The following is a 25422-nucleotide window of genomic DNA, read 5'->3' as shown; positions in this document are numbered from 1 at the left end:
GAGAACATTAAAGTTTCTGCTACAGAAGGAAGAAAAATACCTAAAGGAATATAATAAGATGTAAGTATTAATATAAAACTTCCTTCAAGACAGAAAGAAGGTACAAGACAGGGTTAGAGGAAGACAAGAAGGAACTGGAAATCATCTTGTGCTTTTTTTCAGATTATTTTAATCATATCTCTTACCTTAAATGAAAATTGAATCGCAGATTCTGGAGGATAAACAATAAAATGCCGTAATGTAAAACCAAAGCCTTGCGATGTTCTTTTCAACATAACCGTTTTGGGACCTGGCCAGGAAAAAGTTTCATCCTCGGATGGTGATACAGTTTCACTTTGTTCTTTTCCATCTTTACTTTTTGCTACCTGAAATGAAATGATATTTTAAAAGTTAATTAGATAACACAATATACTTCCTCACTTAGAAAAAATTTATGGGCTAAATACAGTTTCTGAATTCAGATATGAACTTACCAGAGAAAAGAGCCATCTTCTGATACATGAACTATATGTATTACAACAGATCATGCAGATCATCAAAAATTAACATTTTTTCAAGAAAGGGAAGCTATATGAAGCTAGACGGAAGTGAGAAACAACTCTTGGAAATGATAAGTAAAATGGCTAAATTTTAAAAGCAATAGAGGAATGAAAGATAATGCAATTAAAAAAAAACACTTTGTAGAGCACTAAAGGCTGAAACAGAAACTGTAAAAGAAAAGGTATAAAACTCTTACTAAGCAACACTAGAACAGTTATCAAATAGTCTAATGGTAACAAAAGATATTTAAAAATACTACAGAAGGCCTTCAGGTTCTGAACACAAATTCAGTATGCACAGATGATGCTTGTAGTATCCTGGCCTTCCAGTTCTTTGATCTCCTCCCCTCCAGTTTTTACTTTCATCTGGTCAGGACTGAAAACCATTTGCAACCCTCGAATCAAGGATCCCAATCTTTCTTCTGTCTTATACCCCAAACCACAAACTCTTCAATCTGGGGCTGACCCTACCACATGTTCCTGACCCTCATTACCCCAGGGCTCCTCCCTTTCCAGCCAGCTTCAATCCACTCCTTTGGATTTCCTTCCTTCCTCAAAGCCTCCTGACAAAACCTAACCTCAGCTGAATACACCAAAATGGTACTCTGGGTCAAAAACGGGTGAAAAAAAACCCCAACTAAGTTAACTGTTACCATTTTAAATTCATGATCACTAATCTCAAGGGACCCTTTAGCATTATTTTTCTCTCCAATCCCTTCCCCACCCTCCACTTGTAGCTGATGGCCCTGCTTTCCATTACACTGAAAGCAGTAAGAACTAACCATGCTTTCTATTATACTAAAAAGCAATAAGATGATGTAGGGTAAAGAAAATATCAGGCTTTTCTGCCCTTCCGCCATCAGGATAGATGATGGATCCTTGTCCTGAATGCATGCCTGATGGCGGGCACCTGGAATAGGGTGTGGGCCTAGGTAGATGGGATTCAGCTGAGCTAAGATTGTGCTTTTTAAGGGCGGCGTCACAGGGACGCCAGCAGCAGCAGCAGTAGAAGCCGAAGCAGAAGCCGAAAGAGAAGCCGAGAAGCAGCAGAACGAACTCCAGAGAGCTCAGATAGAGTGAAGACTTGCTCCCAGCCCCCAGCAAGTCTTCACTCTATCTGAGCTCTCTGGAGTTCAGCCAGCCTCCCAGCCCCCCAGCCTGCCAGCCTCCCAGCCCCCCAGCCAGCACCCCTGTCTGCCATATGCCTGGTGAACCCCGATAAAAGACCTGCAAAAACCCACTAAGGACTCTGACTCCTCCTTTACCCGGTCTGCATGGGATCAGAAAACCTGCACTGTGTCCTGTCCTGCCCTTACAGATGAGAACTCAGTCACCTGCCACATCTACCCTGCTACCAGCAACTGTGCCCAAGTTCTCCTGTCCCTCCTCCTGTTAAATGTTGACATGTCCATTCCTCTGAGGACCCATTCCCTCTTACTCTTCCATCAATTCTTCCCTCCCTCTTTTGCATCACCTGTTCTCTCTTAACTATATAATTCCCACAAGCACGTATAGTTTTAAGTTCTTTCATTTTAAAACAACAAACTCCTCCTGAAAGAAAACTACAAAGAAAATAAATTCAACATATGACTAAATCCTAAGCATCTGCATCATATAGTCAATATTTAAGTTGTTACTAGAAGACCAGTCATTAACTTCATTTTTTTTCTTTCTAAGAAGACAGGCAGATAGCAACACTTCCTAGCTATACTGCTGTATGACTGAGTTCTGTTCAATGGAATATGAGTGACAGTACCAAGTGATACCAAAAAATCAACAGCACTGACATACTATCAATAAGCAATTGGAAATTTAAAAATACTTTAAACAGCATTTAAAATATGAAATACTTAAGGATAAATCTGACCAAAAATCTGTAAGACCTATAAACTGAAACTCCAAAATACTGCTAAAATTTAAAGACTATCCAAATAAATAGAAAGATATACTATGTTCATGGTTCAGAAGGTTCAGCATTATGTCTCCCCAAAGTGATCAATACATCCAATGAAACCTCAGTCAAAAGTCCAGCTTTTTGCATAGAAGTTGGCAAGTTCTCGTTCTAAAATTGGTCTACCCCTCCAAAACACACAGACTCTTCTAAGCTGCTACATTTCCCTATGGGAAAGAAGAGAGGGTCACACTTTTTTCTATACAGAAAGACAGATGAAAAGAAATATACACAGATGCCATCTTCACTCTGCCTAGAGTGTTTTGTTGGTTCTTCTAACAAGAGCAAACTGCAGGCACAGAAGGAGTGACACTGTAGGCACGGGTTTCTCTTCTTGGGGAGACCCCTAACATGTACATCTACACACAGCTCATCTCTTCAATACAAGTACCTACTCATGTACCAACAGCATCAGAATGCAAGATGCCAAAAAATGATGGGAATAATAACAGTTAAATTCCTGTGGACTAAGAACTGTCATTTGATTCTCTTAAAAGGTTTCATAACAAGGTCACAGGAGTGAATAACAAATCAAGGTTAAGAGAAACCAAAATAAAGGAAACTCCACAAATAAAAACTAACTCCATAAATATGAAATATACAACCTAAAGTAATTGGAAAGTGAGTGAAAAGTACAAGGGAAAAAAACACTAATCATCTTAAAACCACACAGAAGGGCGTGCAAACTGGCAGGAGGGAACTTTTGGGGAAGATGGAAAAGTTCTAAAAGTAGACTGAGATGGAAGTTTCACAAGTGTACACAATTACTATAAATCACTGAAACTACACTTTCCATGGGTGAATTTTATAGTACATAAATTATACTTCAATAAAGAGAATTAGAAAAAAAAAACTCACACAGGTAAAAAGCAGAGTCTAAATGTTAGTCAGAGGTGAAACACGCAGCACTGTCATAAAAAGTAAACACAAGAGTTATGAAAGAATGCCTGTATCCACAGTTGAGTATATGATCCCTAAACTATCTTTGGTAATTATTTGCACTTAAAGAAGAATGGTGACAGTGTCTAGTAATGCTGCGGAAACCATTCGTGGTAAGGCCTAAGAGCATTTCTATTATGCGCACCTTAAAAGAGTCTATTATGGGTTCCACCATATAAATAAGATTATGAGCCCTACTCCTATGGATTCTTTGAAAATATACATATTTTTTACCTTTACCACTGATATTTAGTGGTGTTGGCGCTTAAAGTAAGGTTTTCTTTCTTATTTTAGAGCCAGATTTCCTCCTGATGGTGCAATGCCTTTTGAAGATGTCACTTGCTGAAAAAACACAACCTAGGATTTTAATGTGTGCCCTTAGGGTTTTCTTTTTTTTATATAATTGATTTGTTGGTCATAATTATGACTGTCATCTGGCTTGAAGTTTTCTCTTTATTACACGGGGAGATGGATGCACAGGGGCAAGAGCATGGCTCTGGAGCCAGGTGACCACGGATCCTTGACTTACCATCTGTAGGCTCTGGACATGCTCCTTAACACATCTGCACCTTGGTTCCTCATCTTTACTATGAGGCAATAATAGTACCTATTTCACATGTTTACTACAACAATGAAACAAGTTAAAGTTTATAAAGTATTTAAAATAGTATGTTGCATGAAGTAAGCACTATTAAAGTAATTTAAAAAAAAACACAGTGGTCCTCATGAAGGCTTATTTCAAAAATGTAGCATAGTAACACATCAGATCTCAGGAGAAAAGTATACAAACATAGTTTCATCTGAAGGGAAAAAGTCTTGAATATGCATAACACTTTTTACCAGGTTCTTAAGTACATCACAAGTCTGATGGAGAAAAGTGCTCACAGTGGTTGAATAATCTGTCAAGAATATACAGCTAGGGGCCTCCCCGGTGGCGCAGCGGTTGAGCGCTGGGTTGCGAAGCTGCCTGCAGCCTCTGCAGCCGGTTCGATCCCCGGCTGCTCCCCGGCCACCGGAGGAGGGTCCCACATGGCGAGCAGACCTCTCCTGCCGCCCGCTGCTCCCCTCAGCAGTGTACTTCGGTCCTTCTGCCTGCTCTGCTCCCCGCTCTGGCTCTGGTGAATTCTCTCACCCTCCCGCGCTTCTGACTGTACCCAGTGCATGTATAAACCAAACAAACAAACAAACAAATAATATAAATAAATAAATAAATAAGACATGCCTCTAGAAAAAAAATTTAAAAAAATAAAAAAAAAAAAAAGAATATACAGCTAGTAAATGAGAGACAGCTCGCTCTTTCTGTTCTATAGGACATGAGAAGAAAGGGATAATATGACTTTTTTTTTTTTAAGATTTATTTTATTCATACAAGAGCTAGGGTGTAGGCAAAGGATCCACCAGAGATAGAGAAGTCTGCTGCCCTATATGTGGATTAGCTCCCTGGCAGGGGATTGAACTCATGCTGTGGATAGCTTCATAATGCTGACTTAATCCCCTGTGCCACCAGGGAGGCCTATGACTTTAGACATTAGTTATCTTTAAACTACTTTCTTGTAGTCCTAATGCCAGAGAATTAATCTCAAGGCAAATTATTCGTCACATATTAGGATTCTTCAATGGCATTTCTCAGCAAAATATTTCAGCACAATGGAAATCTATTGTTTATAATCAAAGGGTTTTTCGTTTGTTTGTTTGATGGTTTGTTGATTTGTTTGTTTAAATTCCAAGTGAGTTAAAAGATTCTTGACTAAAGGAGGGATTTTTTTTTTTGTTTATTTGTTTTTTCAAAGATTTATTTTATTTATACAAGAGCTGGGGTATAGGACAGATGCGCGGGAGGGTGAAAGAATTCACCAGAGACAGAGCGGGGAACAGAACAGGCCGCCTGACGAAATACACTGCTGAGGGGAGCAGTGGGCAAGACAGGAGAGGTCTGCTCACCATGTGGGTTGCTCTGAGGCTGGCGGGGATCAAACCGGCACTGCAGAGGCTACAGACGGTCTCACAGCGCTGGGCTCAACCGCCTGCGCCACCAGGGAGGCCCAATAAAGGTTTTTTATATGCCTGGCGACTCTTGACTTGCTGCTTCTGTTTATGCATTCTATTTCTGAGGATTTTTTGGGTTTCTTTTTTTGGCCTACCCAGACTGATAATAATTGGAACTACTTTGGTGTTGAATATCTAGATGTAAATTTCCAAGAATTCTGGTTTTCAGTGGTATTTTAATATTGAAGAGATGAAAGTTGATGACCAAAGAAATTCTAACCCTCTCATGACTGAAAGCCAAAAAATCTAAATGACTTTAGTCCAAAATATTTCAAAGAAACACTAAGACTTATCTGCTTATTATAACTCTTAATATTTAAGTTTATTATTTACATTCACTTATAATCTCATTGGTTGACTACTTCTATGGGCCCTTTCTACTATTTTTGTATGGTTACATTTATGGATTGTTTTAAGTTAGCTGGTATTTTCCCACATGGCTTCCTTCCCTATCTGAGGTTCTATTTTTACAAAGACACTAGTTTTTGTTCTCTCTTTCTGATTTCCTTTTTTTTTCAGAGACCAACATTTCTAGGATGTGAGTTCTTAATTCGATTTTACAACTTTGTCCTCATAGAAGGCTGTTATTTTTTTATTTTTTTAAATATGAACTGAAATAAAAGGAAAACAGGTTGTAAAGTTTCTAGAAATGGTTCAAAAACAGTTCAGTTTTGACTACCATCATAACTTATGATACATAACCTGGTTAACGATCTCACAAAATGATAAGATGGTAAAATCAGCAGGCTCTGCTCTTCATACCCAATGACTCATTCACATTCATTTCCTGGGCAGATTCTGAGTAGTTTTATTAGTAGTTATGATGGGTTTAGATTATACTTATTTAATTGTTGCCTCCTTACTAACAATAAATGTCTTGATAATGACAAGGGAAAGTGCGTGCTTGTTTGCTAAAATAAAGAAATCACTTTCAAAACAATACCTGGAATAAGAATTCTTATGTTTTATCTAGCATTTGTATAATCTTCCATATGACCTGAAAGAATTTCTCTTTATTACTCTGACTCCAGTAGCAAGTATGACTGAATCTAACTGGCATATTTTCTGCACTCTTTCTTCTTTAGTAGCCTCTGACACTATTTCCTAATTGTGGTATTGAAAATACCCCCTAAAGTAAGGGAGGCTGGAGAATGTGACTAGCAGTTTGCTAATCAGAGGAGGAAGAGTATGGATAAAGAATAGCCAGTCTGCTGTGTTTCACCAGTTTTTACTGGTGTAAAAAACTTCATCGTGAGTATACTGCATATTATTTATTCATTATCCTATGAATGGAAATAGGGTTTTTCCAGGTATTTTGCGATAACCAAAAAAAAATGTTGCTCAGAATATCTTATTGTAAAAACATCCTTTATGCCACTGACATTTTAAGTATTAACATAATAATGACACTGTTTCTTTGAGGTATTTATACATGCTTACATAGTATTTAGATTTGCTTTAAGGTATTTACCTAGTACCAAATATGTCTTTATAGTCTAATGCCAAGAGATGATTTGTTAATATAGTAAGTTTCCAATGTGTGGTTCAGAAACCCACAGTGGACTATGGCCTGACAGCCTCCACCATAGCCTGTCTCCCCCCATTCTTCATGGACGACAGCTGGTCAGGAGACCACCTGCCCAGTTACCAAGCCCAGACATTGCTCAGTATTTTGCCCTCTAAGTTTCACTTATACTACTTGAATGTTATCCTTGGAAATATTGAAGTATCATGTCTTGTTTTAAAAAAATGGCTGTGGCATGGGTTTTAGAGAGAAAGAAACCAAATACAATTTTTATAAAGCATTTTGTACACATTGTAGGACTATTTCCTAAAAAACTGGAATATACTTTAAATAGGGGCAGTATTTCTACTTCAAAATACATCATTGTACAAAAAATATTTGATTATTAGCCATAATTAAAAATGGTAAATGAGGATAACAGTGGAATGAAATTCCAGGGAGCATTTACTGAGCACGCCCCATGTTAACATGCTGTATGTAACTACTAGTGCAACTTTGAGAGAGGTGCATTTACATTTTTAAAAAATGAGACTCAGAAAAGTGAAGTCATTTTTCCTGAGTCATAAAACATATTAACTCCAATTGTAGAGATCTTTTCTCCAAAACAAAGCTTAAGAACTCAACCAATTTTCACCCATACCTATGAAAATCTGACTTACTCTTAACTAAGTTTACTAGATAAAGAAAGTTTGCTTAAAATGCTAATGATTTCTATTCATTTTAAGAATGAATATTCTATATACAGAAGTCTATTTTTATACATATTTTCTTGTAAAGAAGATCTAGTACCAGGTAATATGATAGACTTATTTTCAGAAGTTACTTATTTTCTGATATGAGTAAAATCTAGTTTACTCTGAATGAAAGAACAGACTGTGTTTTTAGGTTAAAAAATAATCACCTTCCTACCCTTTGGACAGAGAGGAATCTCCAAATTAAGAGCCAAGTTTTGTTTTAAGTTTCGGTTTGTCTGAAACAGTCCCCTCTGAGCAGACATGTGAGACACTAGCATGTAGAGAGGTTAGAGAAAATATAGGTGCAAAAGATCAGACACACATCATGTGGTTTCACCAAAGATCTAAAATAATCAGAGGCTCACTAAATGTACACACAAAATTTCCAAATCTACTAAATTTTGGATTAGCAATGATATTACATTGGCAACTAGGGTAAATAGCTCATTCAATTTCATTAGCCTGAACTACAAAAAACAAACATTAAATGATTAAACAGAATTTTATACCTATTAGGAAATTTGGAGATAATATAATTCCACGCGGTCATTCAACATTTTATAGAACACTGAGTCTCTGAGACGCAAAGGTGACAAAATTACTGGCAAACAAACCATTCACAGGGTCCAAACTGAAATAGAGTGGACTAGAAAAAAATTATTACTCCAATTGGTCAGGAGCAAATGAAAAAACAATTCATAAAAAGTGCTGAAATGGTTTTTTACAACAAACACAGGTCTCTCTATATGTCAACTAGGGTAAAGACACCCTTATCAGACATGAATGATTCATGTATTCACTCACTCTCATGAATGTACACTATCAGAGTCTGATGGTCCCAGGAGAGTAAGGGCATCCTGATACATGATGTGAGCATGTCCTACAAGCAGCTGTGTGTGTGACAATGAATAGGAAGAAGGTAGAAGCTTAAAGGGAATAGATTAAACATACTTAGAATTACTGGACCTTAGAAATAGGATATTCTCTTTCTTTCCCTTTTACCCTTTCCTTATCTTTGTTGAAAGATAGCTTAAAACAGAAATTCAATATACAAAATATCAAATATGTAGAGCTGCTCTGTTTGGGGAGAGAGGCAGGGGAATTTTGGACACAACCTGCTTCCTTCTATTACTTCCTCAGAAACTAACAGTCTATTAAGGAGTTTAAAAATCATGTCTCTAGATCCACTAATTTGTTTTACAAATACTGAGAGAGACTGGCCCAGAGAGCTTTGCTGAGATCTAGTTACATGGCTTGGACTAGGACATAGGTCTCCAGTATCCTGACCCTGGAACTTTCCAGTATACACCACTAACAGGTTTCAGTAACTTGTGGATAGTATCAAATAAATAAAAATATTTATTTATTAGATTTATATGTTCATTAAGGATAAATTTGGAGGTAAAGGTAAACGAAGAGAAAAGAATTTAACTTATGGCCATTCCCCCTCTAGAGAAAACTGATGTCCATATTTCATGCATATACCTTCCGGACTTTTTCATATGTACATATGTACTTCAGAAAAGTGCCCTTCGATTCTGCTTATTTTAATTTAATGCTACAAAGGTCTTCTTTTATGAATAAATCATTTTATTTGCTCATTCTCTGTCATTTTGATATGTATTGTTCATTAAGTTTTTTTTTTATCAACTACTGCCATTATCATTATACTATTGCTGTAACCACTCTTTACACCAACATTAGGGAAATACTGTGAGTAGTTATGTAGCATAAATTCCTAAAAATGGAGTTGCTGCCTTAGCTATTTTGTTTGTTTTTAGTTTTAATATGAAATTTCAAAGTGCCACCTATAAACAGGCAACCAAGTCCCCAAACAACTAACAGCACATACGGCTGATATACACATATTCTAGTCAACCTTGGATAGTTATTTTTAAATCTTTGCAATTACGCAAAGATGAAAAATGGTTCTGATTTTTTTAATAGTTTTCTCATTCAGAATGAGGTTATAAATCTTTACATGCAGCATTTTGGTATGAAAGATCTGTAACATAAATAACATCAAAAAGACTATAAAGATAGTATCCAGTTTAAGATTGAATTACAAAAGAACATTGTCATTGGAGTTCAGAATATGATTCTTACAAAAAATTATAAATGGCAGTATAAGGAATACTTTAAAACACAGTAGAAACCAAAGCAAAATCACTGGGAACCGGGTCTTAAAATTTGTTAAGAACCCAGAGGTGACCACCTCCCACCTGGGAAAACAGATGCTAGATTTGAGAGAGGAGGGACCACAAGTCCCCCAAGGAGCAAGGATAAAACTGTCTCATGTTCTGATTAGTCTGAGCATTAGGATGCACTCTACATTTAGGTGAAGACATCAATGCAGGTCCAGTAAAGATAAATGACAAGAAATGAACTAACAGGACCATAGTCCCTGGGGAAGACAAGGCATGGACATGGAGCAACTCAGCCGCTGTCCAGTTTCTAATGAGGTAACGCACAGTCCCACTTATGCGCTTTCAAATGCATCACTATATCTAGGCTGAACTCAATTGTGTCTTATTTCAAAACCCCAGCTGAGTAAAAAATTCCAAGTGCACGGAATGTCCTTGTTAATAATTTGTTCATGAAATGTTATGATTAAATATCAAAGTGTTTTATACATAGTTTAGAGGCACTGAAAGAGCTTACTATTTAAAGGAACCCTAGGACAAAGCTTTTTGTAAAGCAATAAATTATTTTAATCATGCCATAATTTATGTCCTATAAATATAATTGCCTTTCACACTGTAACATATTTCTGGGAACTACATTATAAAATGGATCATTTTAATAGACAAATTTTTACATAGCAAAATGCTTTAGTTGGCTAAAAATCAAATGATCCATCAATTCATCAGAGAAGCAAAGATATAACAATTAGAAACTTCTAAAATCACTTACAAGTGCAAGCTGTCACAATTTTTAAATAAGCATAAACATACCAGCTGCCTAGTATATAAAGAGAATCTTAAAGTGTTATAAAGCACATACAGTGCTCACCAAAAAAATACAAATCCAGGATACCATAAGTTCTACTAAAAATTTACATAATAAGAGACATTAATCATTCCGATCAGCCTAAACAGTCAAAAGAAGGACTTTTTATACTCCTTTGCTTTTACAGTACAGGTGTTTATGATTGCATTGGATGCCAATGGCCATTTCTTTAAATACTATCTGGCTGCACCATCTCCCAAATCACCTTCCAGATTTTCGATGATAAAATTGGCACTGTCATTACTGTTGTTGTTGAAATAATTTGAATTTTTGGTCAAATAGTTATAGAGGCAGACTGATGAAATATACTGCTGAGGGGAGCAGTGGGCGCGGCAGGAGAGGTCTGCGTGCCATGTGGGACCCACACCGGCGGCCGGGGATCGAACCGGCGCTACAGATGCTGCGGGCAGCTTTGCAGCCCAGAGCTCAACAGCTGCGCCACCAGGGAGGCCCTTTAAAAATCTTCATAGTCAAGTATATTCAATACAGAAAATATTACCAAGATGTTCTTATGAATTTCTGGAAAATAAAGTTGCTTGATTGATACTAAATTATTTACTCAAATATAGACAACTCAAAGAAACTGAAAATTAGATGACAATATTTCTATGTTGTGGATTTTGAACAATGTACTCAAAGAAATTAGGTGACCCAAATTCTTATACCTGTTGAATGATGGACGAAAAGATCTGAATGGACTTTTCACAAAAGAGGGAATCTAGGGCCTCCCCAGTGGTGCAAGAGGTCAAGTCTCAGCACTATGACGCTATCTGCAGCCACTGCAGCGTGAGTTCGATCCCCTGGCAAGGAGGTAAAGCACATGGTGCAGCAGACCTCTCCTGAATCGCCTCCTGCTCCCCTCAGCAGTGTATTTCTATCAATCTGCCTGTTTTGCTCCCTACTGTCTCTGGTGAATCCTCTCACCCCCTGTACCTCTGGCCTATACCCCAGCTCTTGTATGCAAAAATAAATAAATCTTTTTTTAAAAAACGAGGTAATCTAAATGGCGAGTAAACCAAGATGCTCAATTTCATCAGTCATCAAGCAAATGCAAATAGAAATTGTAAGATATCACTGCACATATTCAATAAAGGCTAAAAAAAACCCTGTACTGGCAATCAACTATTGCCAAGGATATAGAGCAACAACTCTCAAATATTGCTGACGAGAGTGTAAGTTCGTACAACCACTTTGAAAAGCTACTTGGGATTATCTATTAAATAAAGTTGGGCATCTTGTGTGACTCCCTCGGAGAGGACTCTTCAAAGTTAGTGTATGACTATCTCTGAGCTTTGTCCTGTAAGTCTTTTCCTTCTGCTGATTTTGCTTTGTATCCCTCTGCTGTAATGAATCAGTTGGGATAAACTGAGTATTATATGTCCTCTCGGAAAATCACCGAACTGGGGAGCGGGTCCTGGATAATTAGAGGGATCCTCAAACACATATCCCAATTCTGAAATGGAATAACAACTGTTGAAAAACAAAAGAAGAACTAGAACAGTGATCCCTGCCCCCTGGCATTCAAATCTTTCCCCTCCCCTAGAGTGTGGGCTAGACCTGGTGATTTGCTCCTAATGAATGGAATTCAGCAAACATGATGGGATGTCCCTTCCAAGATTAGATTACAAAACACTGACCTCTGTATTGCCCAAACTCTCTCTGGCTTGTCTCCCTTGCTGCTTCTTGTGAAACAAGCTGGCCTCAGAAGAGGCCCTTCTGAGAATGGCCACTGGCAAACAGCAAAGAACTGAGGTCCTTAGCTCAACACCTGTGAGGAACTGAATCCCATGCATCCATGAGTGAGCCTAGACACAGCCCTTCCCCAGGCAGGCCCTGGACACTGCAGCTCTGCTGAGCCCAGTGCCAGGCTTGTAAGATAGAGCCAAGACGCCAGCTGAGCCACACCTGGATCTCTGACCCACAGAATTTGTGAGATAATAAATGTTGTCTGAAGTCACTATGTGTTGGGGGTAATCTGTTACTCCTCAGCAGGTAACAGGATGCTTTAATACCTATATGGAACAATGGTTTCCGTACACTGGTCCTGAGACAACCAAAGACAGTGATTCCTGAACAAATGGAAACGGCCCTGCTGACTAGAACGCACAGGGAAGAGGACGAGGGAGGAGACAGTGGCACAGGGAGAGCGGCCTGGACATCTACAGGGGATCCTCCCCACTGGCCTGTAGCTGAGTACTGATACAGCTCTGTAAGAATTAGATGGGTCAGGGCCTCCCCGGTGGCGCAGCGGTTGAGTGCTGGGTTGTGAAGCTGCCCGCAGCCTCTGCAGCGCCGGTTCGATCCCCGGCTGCTCCCCGGCCACCGGAGGAGGGTCCCACATGGCACACAGACCTCTCCTGCCGCCCGCTGCTCCACTCAGCAGTGTACTTTGGTCCTTCTGCCTGCTCTGCTCCCGCTCTGGCTCTGGTGAATTCTCTCACCCTCCCGCGCTTCTGACTGTACCCAGTGCTTGAATAAATAAATAAATAAATAAATAAATAAATAAATAAATAAAAATAAATTACAAAAAAAAAAAAAAAAGAATTAGATGGGTCAATCCACAGGACGTACAAGGGACCACAAAGAGTACCTATCTGTTCTCGCCTGTCAGAGAGGGAAAAACCTCATAAGACACGGGGTACTACATCAACCTTTAGAAGGACATTGTCTCACTAGGGGGCAAAATTAGCACTAGACTGAAGCTGCTCTGATCTCATCTAATCAAGTTTAAAAACAAGACTCAAAAAAAAAGGAAATAGCTTATATGCCAAAGGAGCTGCAGGCTCACATACATTGTATGGAGGAGAGTACAGCTGGGTGTGGCTTGGAGGGTGTTAGATCAAAGGTAGAGCAGAGAGCTGGGTAAAGGTTGAGCTCTAGCACTCTGACCTGACACAGGATTAAACACCTTGGCAAGGGTAGGGCGGGGAGGGGCTGGAACTCACTGGGATATGTTTGCTGCCCCACAAGACATGAAGCACAGATACCAGAACTGCTATGGTAGATGCCAAGTGTCCAGATGGGTTTAAAGGATCAGAACTGGGCCTGCTAGAATGGATCTAACATGTCAGGCTGCAAATCCCCTGCTAATGACACTCCCTTTACCAAGGCAACACAGAATGTACTGATGCAAATGGTATCAGCTTGTCTGAGAAGCATAGTGCGCTCAGTCCCCTACAGGCCAGCACGAGTAGCAGAAGCTACTACTGTCGATCTGGGTTTCCTCGTTAGTAGGAAGCTGTTAACTCACCTAACAGCAGAGTACAGGTAGTAGGATTTAACATATGCAATCTCCCCCATCAGTCATATATAAACATGGTACTATAACAGGGTGGTCCCCAGGAAAGGGGGAGGTTCCCTGCCCCACCCAAGGGAGGGTGTTGCTGAGCGGGGAGAGGAGAAGCTGCAGAAGAGACTGAGGAAGGGAGCAGAATGGAGCCAGGAGATTACACCATAAAATCTGTGCCACCATAGATATGGTGGAATAAAAATTAAAAGGGGGGATTGTAACAGGGTGGTCCCCAGGAAAGGGGGAGGTTCCCTGCCCCACCCAAGGGAGGGTGGAGCTGAGCAGGAAGAGGAGAAGCTGCAGAAGAAACTGAGGAAGGAAGCAGGATGGAGCCAGGAGACCTGGAGGAGGCGCATGGAGCCTAGAGACTCGTGAATAAACTGCGCTTGTCCTTTGGTCATGGACTGGGTGACACAGATGTGGGTGAGACCCATGGGGAGGTGACAATGGCAGCTTTTATCTTGATGTTGATTTTGCTCTTTTCCTTCTGGGCTTGTCTGGTTGTTTCTAACCCTTTTCTGTGGGTCCCCACTGGAAGATGCTTTAGACTTGTGGCAGGCTTTGGGGCCTTGCTCTGGGCCGATCCCATATGGATGGAGTTTTACCCACGAGGGGATGGGTCACTTTGGGTGCTTCATTTAGAAACTAGACTCTTTGCCTTACCTGTATTGTTTCCTAGTTTTATTAAAGTTCCTTCCCATTAAAGTCTCCTATGTTTTGTGTTGATGCGGCGGATGGCAGAACCCATTTAGAACAGGCAGGTTTGCGGGGTTTGGGCTGCCCCTCTCCCTGTCCTATAACAGTACAACATAGGCGTTAAAATGTCAGTCCTCAAATATACAGTAGTGTATGAAATACAGTCCTGCTTTTCTAAGAATCAGCTTTTTGTTAAAATGGGAAGAAAGAAGTCCTGGAAATCATCTAATCAGTTTACCGATATGAACTCGAAAATCCAGAGAATTAACAGAATTTTTCAGAATCAGCCAATTAACTAGCACAATCACAGCATGCAAGTGCTTCTACACGTATCAAAGGCTCCTTCTTTCTACCAGACTATCTGACTTCTCCAGCAAAAGGGTTTCCCCATAGCTGGGGAGGAGGTAAAACTCAAAAGCTAGTATACGTAAGCGCTTTCCTACTGCCATTGAAGCCCAGCTACCACCAGGAAGGCCAAACCAGGTCAACCTGCCTTTGTATTCAGACACACGCCATCTAGTCTGCCCTTTTGAAATAGGCCTGTTTCTTCAGAGATTTCCATTTGTCTTTCTTATTTATTCAAACCTTATTTTCACTCATCAACCAGAGCCCCCAGGTAGAATAAGAAGGCCAAATAGGAGCTTGAGGAGAGAGGCTGCCCCTGGGCCATTTAGATTACAGAGGCAACTGGGTTGGGGTGAACCCTCATTTTGAACCAGATATTTAAACTAACTGTTCAAGCATTCAAACTTAACTTCTTTTCAGCTCAAACGCTATTATGCATAGTGTTAAATGACATCAATGAAGCCACTTTTTAAAACTTTATTTGAACATTAAACTCTACTCACATAGGCCCAGTTTATAGCTACATTGCTTAAATAACAAAGTTACCAAGTTATTACATCCATACATACATGCATGTCAGCAATTTGAAAGCTTTCAGTATTAGAACAAAGGAAGAGCTCAGAAAGTGATTGACTGACTAACATTACAAAAGGCACCTAAAACTCAGTCAATAGTCACTGCAAAACCAATTCCTCCTCTTTGTTTTCTTGCCCTTCTTAGTTGCTCTTCAGCCTCTTATCTCTCCTTCAATACTGTGGACCTACCATTCCAATCATTCCTATCCCTTTATTCTCCTTTCCCTGCCATTATTCCTTTCTCAGCCCACTTTTCTCCGCCACACCCTAAATTGGCCATCAAATAGAAATACGCAAATACAATTTTTATCATTTGCTCTACATTTTTAATAGGCAGAATTGCGAGTTTTAAAAGCAGATAAATTGAATACTGTGATACTTTTCAGTAAAGAAGCAGGATGGCGGGGGAGATGAGTGCATGCATCTGGAGTTTGACTCAGGTCCCACCCTGCTCTGCAGCTTCTCAGCTGTGTGACTAAGCAAGAGGCTTAACCCCTTCTCATTTGTTTCCTGTCAAGTGGGAACGTGAATATCATCTCTCTGTAGGGTTGTTGTAAGAATTAAAGGCAGTTCTATGGAAGGGCCTGACACAGTGCGTTATGTTACTTAGAGCTCTCACAGACTACTGAACTAAAGCTCTTTGTGATGTTTCTCAGCCTGTTAGGTGTTTGATGCTATGGTGGAATAAAAATTAAAAGGGGGGATTGTAACAGGGTGGTCCCCAGGAAAGGGGGAGGTTCCCTGCTCCACCCAAGGGAGGGTGGAGCTGAGCAGGAAGAGGAGAAGCTGCAGAAGAGACTGAGGAAGGAAGCAGGATGGAGCCAGGAGACCTGGAGGAGGCGCATGGAGCCTAGAGACACGTGAAGAAACTGCGCTTGTCTTTTGGTCGTGGACTGGGTGACACAGATGTGGGTGAGACCCGTGGGGAGGTGACAATGGCAGCTTTTATCTTGATGTTGATTTTGCTCTTTTCCTTCTGGGCTTGTCTGGTTGTTTCTGACCCTTTTCTGTGGGTCCCCACTGGAAGATGCTTTAGACTTGTGGCAGGCTTTGGGGCCTTGCTCTGGGCCGATCCCATATGGATGGACTTTTACCCACGAGGGGACGGGTAACTTTGGGTGCTTCATTTAGAAACTAGACTCTTTGCCTTACCTGTATTGTTTCCTAGTTTTATTAAAGTTCCTTCCCATTAAAGTCTCCTATGTTTTGTGTTGATGCGGAGGATGGCAGAACCCATTTAGAATAGGCAGGTTTGCGGGGTTTGGGCTGCCCCTCTTTCTCCCTGTCCTATAACAATGCTACGAGGCTAGTTACGGGCACAGGGATATCTCTCTCTTTCCTCCCTTGCCATGCTGCAACGCTGCAACGGTGAGAGGGCAGCTGGTCACTGTAACTGCTCTATAACTGAAATGGGTTGGCCTGAGTGTGGGTCCTCACCCACACGCTTAAAGGAACTTATAACAAGCCTCAACTGCATGCACACACACAAAAAGGTTAAGAAAGGGTTTATTTACAAAAAGGGGAATGAAGGGAAGAATAACCCAAGGAGAAAGAGAGAGAGATATTGGTAAATGCATCCTACGAGTTCCACTGAGCTGGGATCCCAAGAGCACACTGAATGCTGGCAAAACCAACGACCTCCAAGGCCCACATGTCTGGTTATATACCAAGCCTGGCTGCTTAAGTCCACCCTCAGGCCCCAGCAACCCTCCCTTCGGTGGTGGTGACATCATGGGATCTGTAGTCCTTGGTGCCTTGGATCTCTTTCGTCTGGGGTGGGGTAGAGTCCATAAAACCTGAGTTTGTGGAGTTCGTTCAGGACATCCTCTCCCCGCAACACAACCTTCAGCCAATGAAGTGGTCTGGCTGGATTTCTCCTAACAATAATTGGGAGGCCTCCATTCTTCATTTTTCATGCCTGCAGTTTCCCCTGCAAACTATTATCTGTGGAAAATTAATGATCTGCGTATTTTGGCAATGTTAGTTGTATCCCTGTACAGATAATGTTTCTGCTAATCCCATAGTCACCCTCTTCATCAGAGTTGGTTTCTGGGGCACCACTTTGCTGATCTCTGTGTCTCTTGTACAAAGCCTTTTGTAGGAAGTGAGCAATGCACATAATGAGAGAGAAGATGACCAAAATAGCACACCACACAAAGATACACAGATGGATATCCCAGAGGTCAAGCCAAGAAAAAATTTAATTTACAATATTATGCTTAGAAAGCAATTCCTTGCAGTCCCTAACCTGAAGTCCTTATTTTTAAAGTCCTTAATTAAAATAATAATAATTAAATATGATATGGGATTTCCCCTCCTATATTAGTAGAAGGAAATATGAAATAAAACATGAAAAATTGAGATTTTTTTCCCCTCATGGTCAGGTGGTGTTCTGGATTAACTCTCTCATCCAGTGCTGAACTAAAAAAAAAAAAAAAAAGGAGGTGTTGTAACCATTTAGAATTTTTCTATAAATAAAATTAAGTAATCCAATGGCGCTAGAAGGGATCATGCTCAGGGAATTAAGTCAGAAAGAAAAAGAAAAACACCGGATGGTCTCACTCATAGCAGGAATTTAGAAAACCTAAATAAGGGACCAGAAAAAAGACTAATTAATAAAAAGTAAAAATGAAAATCAACAAGCAACTCTAAACCAGAGACACACTGGGGGTGGGGGGGTGAGGGCAGGCAGAGGAAGGATTAGGGTCAAAATAAGGGGGGGTGCAATTGTATGGGGAATATAACTAAAATGAAAATGCATACATTGTGCAAAAATGAAAAATGATGCAAGAATTATATAAAATAAAATATTAAAAAATGAAATAAAAATTAAGTAATCCAATAAGCAATAACACCATAACACTGCATATTTGCTTTAAAATTTTAAGTCCCTCATCTTTAACTCTGTTTCCATCATTTAAGGCAAAGCTTTAATATGCAAGAAAATCCTGAGGATTCTGCTAAAATTAAAAATACTATTTCCTAAGTCTGGGTGGGAATTGCCAGTTTGCATTTCCTACAAGCATCTGTGGACCACACTTGGAGTAGCAAGAATTTAAAGGACTCAGTGTACCTACCTTATAAATTTAAAATCTCCTTTGACTAGTATTAGCAGCAGCAGCTTGTTCTAATAGCTGTAAGGAACAAAGTGAATAGAACACAGGCGACCAACTGCTTCCTAACAAGAGGAGACATTCTGAAGAGGAAGGAGCTTCTAGGGTAAGCAACAACAACAAAAATTCTCTGCAGCTCTCTAGCTTTCATTTGGTTTCCCCATGAAAGGGAGGGGAAAAATGTGTGCCTGGGTCCTCAGTATGGTAATCTGGTTTCCAATTAAAGATTCCAACCCAGGACTCCTCTGGCTCTCTTTCCCAGAAATGAACTTTATAGAATGACTATTTCTGTTAAATAATAAAGTTTTCAATCATCTTTATGATCTTCTTTCAAAGAAAAAAAATGTATTTTCAACAGTATGATTATTTTTCCTTTGTAACATTTCATGACAATTTTGAACAGAACACTTCATGGAGAAGGCGACAAGCAAGTAAAGAAACCTAAAGAAAGTGAAAATGGATGTGAAGCGGAAATGTGGGAGAAAAGCTTTTCAAGAACAGGGAACTGAAAGTGCAAAGGCCCTGAGACTGAAACAGCTGGCAGTGCGGTTAAAGAAGAATGAACAGGGAAACGGGAGTAACAAGGTCATGGAGATGAGGGAGGGAGACAAATCCCAGCAGACCCGTGGCTTTTATGCAGAGTAACCTGGCAGACTTTAGGGGATTTGGAGTCATGTAACATGTTCCCATGTTTGACAGGATCAGACTGGCCGAGGAGCTGGAAACAGACTAGCTGTACACAAACAAATGCAAAGAATGATAATCCAGGACCTCTCATGCTTGGCACTTCCTAGCACTCCTTCTGAGTTTTCTGTATGTATTAATTGTCGCTGGATTTGAGGGAAAACCAAGAACCGGATTGTGGGATATGTCATATAATGAAAACTTAATACAACTTCTGTATCTGACTATACTATCATCGAACATTCAGCCCTCTAGTTCTAAGTACTGATTAGAACCTTAGAAATTTATCATGCACCAAAATGGAAAGAGAGAAACACAAAGTCCTTTCTTTGTAATAGTGTTGTAGAAATTAATATTGCTAGTATTCCATCGACAAAATTTAAAACTTCATTCATCTCTCACAAAGTCCAAGAATATGCTACTAAGATTTACTTAATTGCTGTAGAAATGTATTGTTTTAAAAATATTATCACTCTGACCCAGTAATTTTATTTCCGAAACTGTGTCCAATGAAAATAACACTAACAATTTTAATCATGAATTCATTCACCAGTTTCTAATTCCACCTAGAACACATCAATAATTAAACATGGATCAAGCACTTATTAGCATGCTGCCAGGTACTGTATTAAAAGCTATATCTAGGTTATCTCATTTAATCTTCATAACACTCCAGGATGCAGGTATGACAAAAGATGAGGAAGCAGAGGTGACTGAGTTATGCCGGAATCAGCACAGAATAAAGGGTTAGCACCAGGTTTTGAATCCAGTTCTTGAGCACTATAACTGCATTCTTGATATTCTGCATTCTTAATTACACTATACTGTGTCCCAACAACAGTGTAAAAATAGTTAATAAATAATAAAACCTTAATCAAAATTCTCCAGCAGGATGCCACAAAAGTGCCAACTCAGAGCTGTGCCATGGTCCATCACACCGTTTCTTCCGTCTGTTCCCTTCAATCGGACTCATCCTGCCTTTTCACTGACTCTTATTTCTCTCCTTACACTTTTCCCCTGCCTATATCATAAATATCCCAGGAGCATCCAGTAGCGTCATGGGTACTACTTAGCTTCAATAATAAACCTGAAAACTACTGCTTGCCCCAAGTCTTTCTATGAATATGAAATGACAAACTGGAAGCGTAGAGCCCTATCTGGCGACAAATGTATTTTGCTTAGATAGTAGTATTTGAAAAACTTGACTTAGTCATCAGTATTTAAAAATAGGAACAAATTCACATAAAATGCAACTTCTAGGTTTCTCTTGAGAATTAAGAGTTGACAATAGTAGGTCCAGCATGGCAACAATCTCCCGGCATCAAGAAGCTAATCTCTAGTTAGCCACACTGTCTACCAGACGCTGGTGTCTTATATCTGACTCTCTTCAAGTCTTTTCCCTCTTTTATAGAAACTGCCCAGCCCCAAAAGCTTTGAGTTTGTGATCAAATACTTAAGTGATGACATGAAAGAAACGGATGTGGTCACATGCCATTTTCACTTTATGCTAAGTTCTGCAAACTCTTCTACTGAGAGATGCTAGCAACTAAATGATTATTATCAGATCTAAACCACAGCAAAAACACTGACAGCAATCCTGCAAAACCTCAGGCCAAGGCACATCCAAAAGCACTTTCTATTGTAAGCTTCCTGGCTCAACTCACCCCTATATCCTGTTGCAGTTCATATATTCCTTTTGGATTAGGCAGAATGAAGATATCCTGATGAGGTCCCAGGCCTCAAACTAGACAATTTCTGATGATGAGTTGTAAACCAGCTACTCACCCAATACATTATTTTATGTTTCACCTTTGCTGGGGTAATGATAATATGAATTTTACATGCTAATTGCAGTATCTATCTTCTTTTATCCTCTAAGTAGCCATTCGGAATCTATATTTTTTTTACGGTAATGTAAATCCATTAAGGAGAGAACCAGAAAGTGCTTTGAGGGATCAATCTTACAGTGGAAGAAATTAAGATTAAATGTCCTCCATCTCTACTTTCTCTCATACATTGGTCTATTGTATCCAATCTAAACTACGAAAATACCTTTCAACATTTCACCATAAAGAAATAGGACATAAAGAAACATATTAGAGACTCAATGTCCCACCTGAACTAAGTTCTGTCCCATAAACTTCTGCTCCTGCCACAGTTATTAGAAAGCTGAGAAAATGGCAGAGGGATAAGGAGAAAAAATATGGAACATCTCATTCATCACTCAATGCTTTCAATATTTTAAATTTAGTTTTTCTTTGAATTTCAAACAATATTAAACAATTTCAGTATGGAAGATGAATATCCATGAAGTAATAATAACCCCACATGGTAAAAAACTGATAGTTTTTAAAGATTCCCTGATAACTGGAACAAAAGGTATCAACCAGGTTTCTTTCTATTTTGCAAGAAAAGCTATCATGCAAAATATATTCATTATTATTTATGACTTACAAAAACAATCTGTACCTGATAATAATAATCTGTACCTGATAATAACTGAGGGCTGAAGGGAAAAATAAGAGTTTTTGCTTCTTAAGGAAGAAAACTCAAAAGCATATGATAACTATGATAAAAAAATACCCAGCAAATTTTCTTTATCATAAAAGAACTATTTTCTCAAAAGCCTGGCTGGTAACAGAATATGTCTTCAAAAAGGTATTTTCATTTATTCCCATACAGAAAGAACTCAAGAACCATGTTTCATTAAAAATGAAAAACTACCTTAAAAAAGTAACTCATTCCAAAATACTGCCTCTTCTTATAAACGCAGTATTAAATGTCTCTAAAGTATAAGGCATTTACCTTATTTTATAATTGGATGCTTTAATTTCTCCTAGTTTTATTTTTTAAGTAGTCCTTCTAACTTCCCCTCCCCCACAAGACATAAACCTTTACAAATAAAGTCTCATCGGTACAAATGAAGAGTTAATTATTTTTCAGAAATTAATACCAGAGTTGCGATATGCCATGTCAAACAAGAATTTCAACAAGAATAATTGAAAAGATTACTTTTTTACTGCTATAGGAACATAGTAATTGCCTAGCCAGCATTTTCACTGAATTTTTTTTTGCTTTACATATTGCAGCAATTTTGAATTAAAGAACAAATATATGTATATTTATCAACAAACCTGACCACTCCAGGCACAATATAGATTGCACAATAAATTCCAATTGTGGTTGATCATGCAGTCTAGAATCTTGAATTGGGCCATGACTGCCTATAGCGCAGTCTGCATGTCTTCTGACTCAGCTTTTGTCAGCCCTGGAGTGCTAACAGCTCTGCAGTGATGTGGTCCGCAAAGAGGTTCGTCCCCTCCCTTTCCTGTCTCAGCGGCAATAGCTGACTGGCTGAACTGCATCATCTTCCTAAACACTGGTATATTTAAATGATTAGATCACAAAGGAAATACTACTCATAACAAGACTTCTATATTTACCCTTATTTTATTTTTTTAAAGACTATTGCTTTTTTTTTCTTCTCAGTTTCACAGCCTAGAATTTACTCATTCGATGAAAGCACAATTTGGCAAGGTGGTGTAATGTCGATCATGCCCATTACATCCCACAACAAACTACTTCCTGACAAGAGGCTAGGGCAACATCAGTGATCTTTATACTGCACTCAACCCCACGGTTACTTCTCAGTCCTTTCTTCATTTCTCACTACTAACAGCTCCTTACATGTCTCTCATCTTGGGTACTGTATCACCCCTTAGCTCTCTTCCTACTTCTCTGAACATTCCTTCTTTGCAAAAGCAATGTGCAGAGTGAGAAAGCCTAGACCTTAGTAAGAGAGACTTCACTTCCTTAACTGTTCTTTCCTTAACTATGACTGGAAACGAATGGCTTAACTTTTGAACTGCAACCCACTCCTATCTACCTATCTATATGGATAGATACTTTAGCTTCCACCAAACCACTTGTGCCCATACCCTACCTGCCTCCCTCCCCCATCCATTCCAGGAACCATTATCTTCATTTATAAACTGAAAATAATAATACCTGCCCTCATGGGGGTTTTTAGTAGGAAATAAAATAACATCTGTAACATGATTACAACAGTGTCTAACAGGCACCTAATAAATGATAATTATATTCTTAGGATGAGCTTCCTTTACTGTCTAGATTAGAATTCTACTTCTCATTTCTTATGCTATTCCTATATCATATCATCCTGGAGACCCAGGATTTTAACTATGAATTACTTCAGCCCCACCCTCTCCCCAGGTCCCAGATCTGCATGTCTGAACTGTTGCTGAGGATGCACACCTAGACACCTCCCACTCCATGTCCCAAACTGAACTCTCTATCTTCCTTCTTACAACCTGCCCCTGCTCTGTATCACCTCATCTGCATAAGGGCAGCACTTATGCAGCACAGTTCATTTCCTTTGTCACCCACACAGAAGCCAGAGTCATCCTACATTTCCTTCTTCCTTTTTCTTAAATCCAGTTAGCAAATCCTGTCCCTTCCACTAAAACAGAGAGTGAATTTGTTCCTTTTCTATTTCCACTGTCAGTGCCTGAATTCAGACCCTTATCAACTTTCTCCCAACTACCACAGAGGCCTCTAATTGTTCTCTCAAACATTGTGTCTTGTTCCTTTCTGGAATCTTGCCTCTGCAGAACTACTAAAACCATCTTTGAAATCACAAGCTAATCATATGACTATGTTGCCTAAACCCCTACTGTGCTCTTTTCTGCCTATGGCAATGTTCCCCAAAGTAGGTTCCTACTACTTCTACAGGACATATAATATTAATCAGTTAGGTTAAAAAAAAGTCTTCCATGGCAAAATAAGTTTACAAAAAGCCCAATTTAACTAATATAAAGTTACAAAATTACTCAGTCTAAATACGAAGGTCAGATTCAAAGACCTCAAAATCTGAAAACTGAGGTTCCTAAAGTGCTTGTTTCAAACTAATCCTTAAAATCCTTAGCTGCTTTATCTTCTTCTGTCTGTCCCTTCATAGGTGGTGTGTTCTAAGGTTCTGACCATGACTCTAGTGTTTCCTCATCTCTCCCGGTTGATATTCCCAATCTACTACTGCTAACAGGGTGGTCCCCAAGAAAAGGGAGGTTCCAGGTTCCCTGCCCCACCCAAGAGAGGCTGACCAGCTGACCAGGGAGGAGAAACTGAAGAAGCACCTGAGAAGACTGGAAGAAGAAAGGTGAGCAAGGAGACCAGGATGAGGCACAGGGAATAGCAAGACATGAGAAGCTGAGCTTGCTTCTTGGCCTGGACTTGTGGTAGGGACTTCTGGGACATGGAAGAAGACCCTTGAAACAAATGTGGGTGAAAGATCCACGGGGAGGTTAAAAATGGCAACCTTTATCTTGATTTTGATTTTATTCTTTTCCTTCCAGACTTGCCTATCCTTTCTCCCCCTTTCCTATGGGTCCCCAACAAAAGGTGCCTTAGACTTGTGGCAGACTTTTGGGTCTTAGCGGTCCTGCTTTGGGCCAACCCTGTTTGGCTGAGCATTTACCCACGAGGGGATGGGAAACTCTGGATATTTCATGTGAAAACTATTTTATCTATTTTTTTTCCTTTTTTCTCTTTATTGCACACTAATTCTACTGAAGTTCCTTTCCATTAAAGGTCTTACACACTCAAGTTTGTTTTGTCTTGATGCAGCAGACAGCAGAACCAATTTGAGCGGGCAGGCTTGGGGGACCTGGGGTAGCTGTCACCCTGCCTGATAACACTATAATCAAAGTAGATGTTTGCTTAATTGACCTCTGCCTAGCTTTCTGGGCAAACCCAAATTCTCAATTCCTATTGTAAATACTGGCTCATCTCAAGTCTTGAAAGATATTCTCTTATCCTCTTATTTCTGTTTCCACCAAATAAAGCTCACACTGAGCACAGTTTATTTTTGTACAAACTTCTTTCTATCAGTTTTATTTGTATTATTATTATTATTGTGTCACTGAAATTATATGGAAACTGATGAAATATGAGTGACACT

At 39.4% G+C, this 25422-nt stretch overlaps 1 protein-coding gene across 5 annotated transcripts in view; it reads right to left on the bottom strand.

Annotated features, from left to right (window-relative positions):
- Nucleotides 1-25422, bottom strand: part of ARHGAP21 (Rho GTPase activating protein 21) — a gene marked incomplete at both ends in the record, with an annotated part of 101942 nt that overhangs the window by 60684 nt on the left and 15836 nt on the right. For 3 of the 5 annotated variants that reach the window (XM_084253875.1, XM_084253877.1, XM_084253878.1), the window contains one exon: nt 186-365. In XM_084253875.1, the coding sequence (XP_084110001.1) occupies nt 186-365 (180 nt within the window). Of the gene's footprint in view, nt 1-185; nt 366-22579; nt 22664-25422 lie in introns of those variants that run through there. The other 2 variants (XM_084253874.1, XM_084253876.1) reach the window with 1 other exon arrangement.

Source organism: Talpa europaea, assembly GCF_964194135.1.
Source record: "Talpa europaea genome assembly, chromosome: 14".
In the NCBI taxonomy this organism is placed as follows: domain Eukaryota; kingdom Metazoa; phylum Chordata; class Mammalia; order Eulipotyphla; family Talpidae; genus Talpa; species Talpa europaea.
This window is presented reverse-complemented; position numbering and strand designations above follow the sequence as displayed.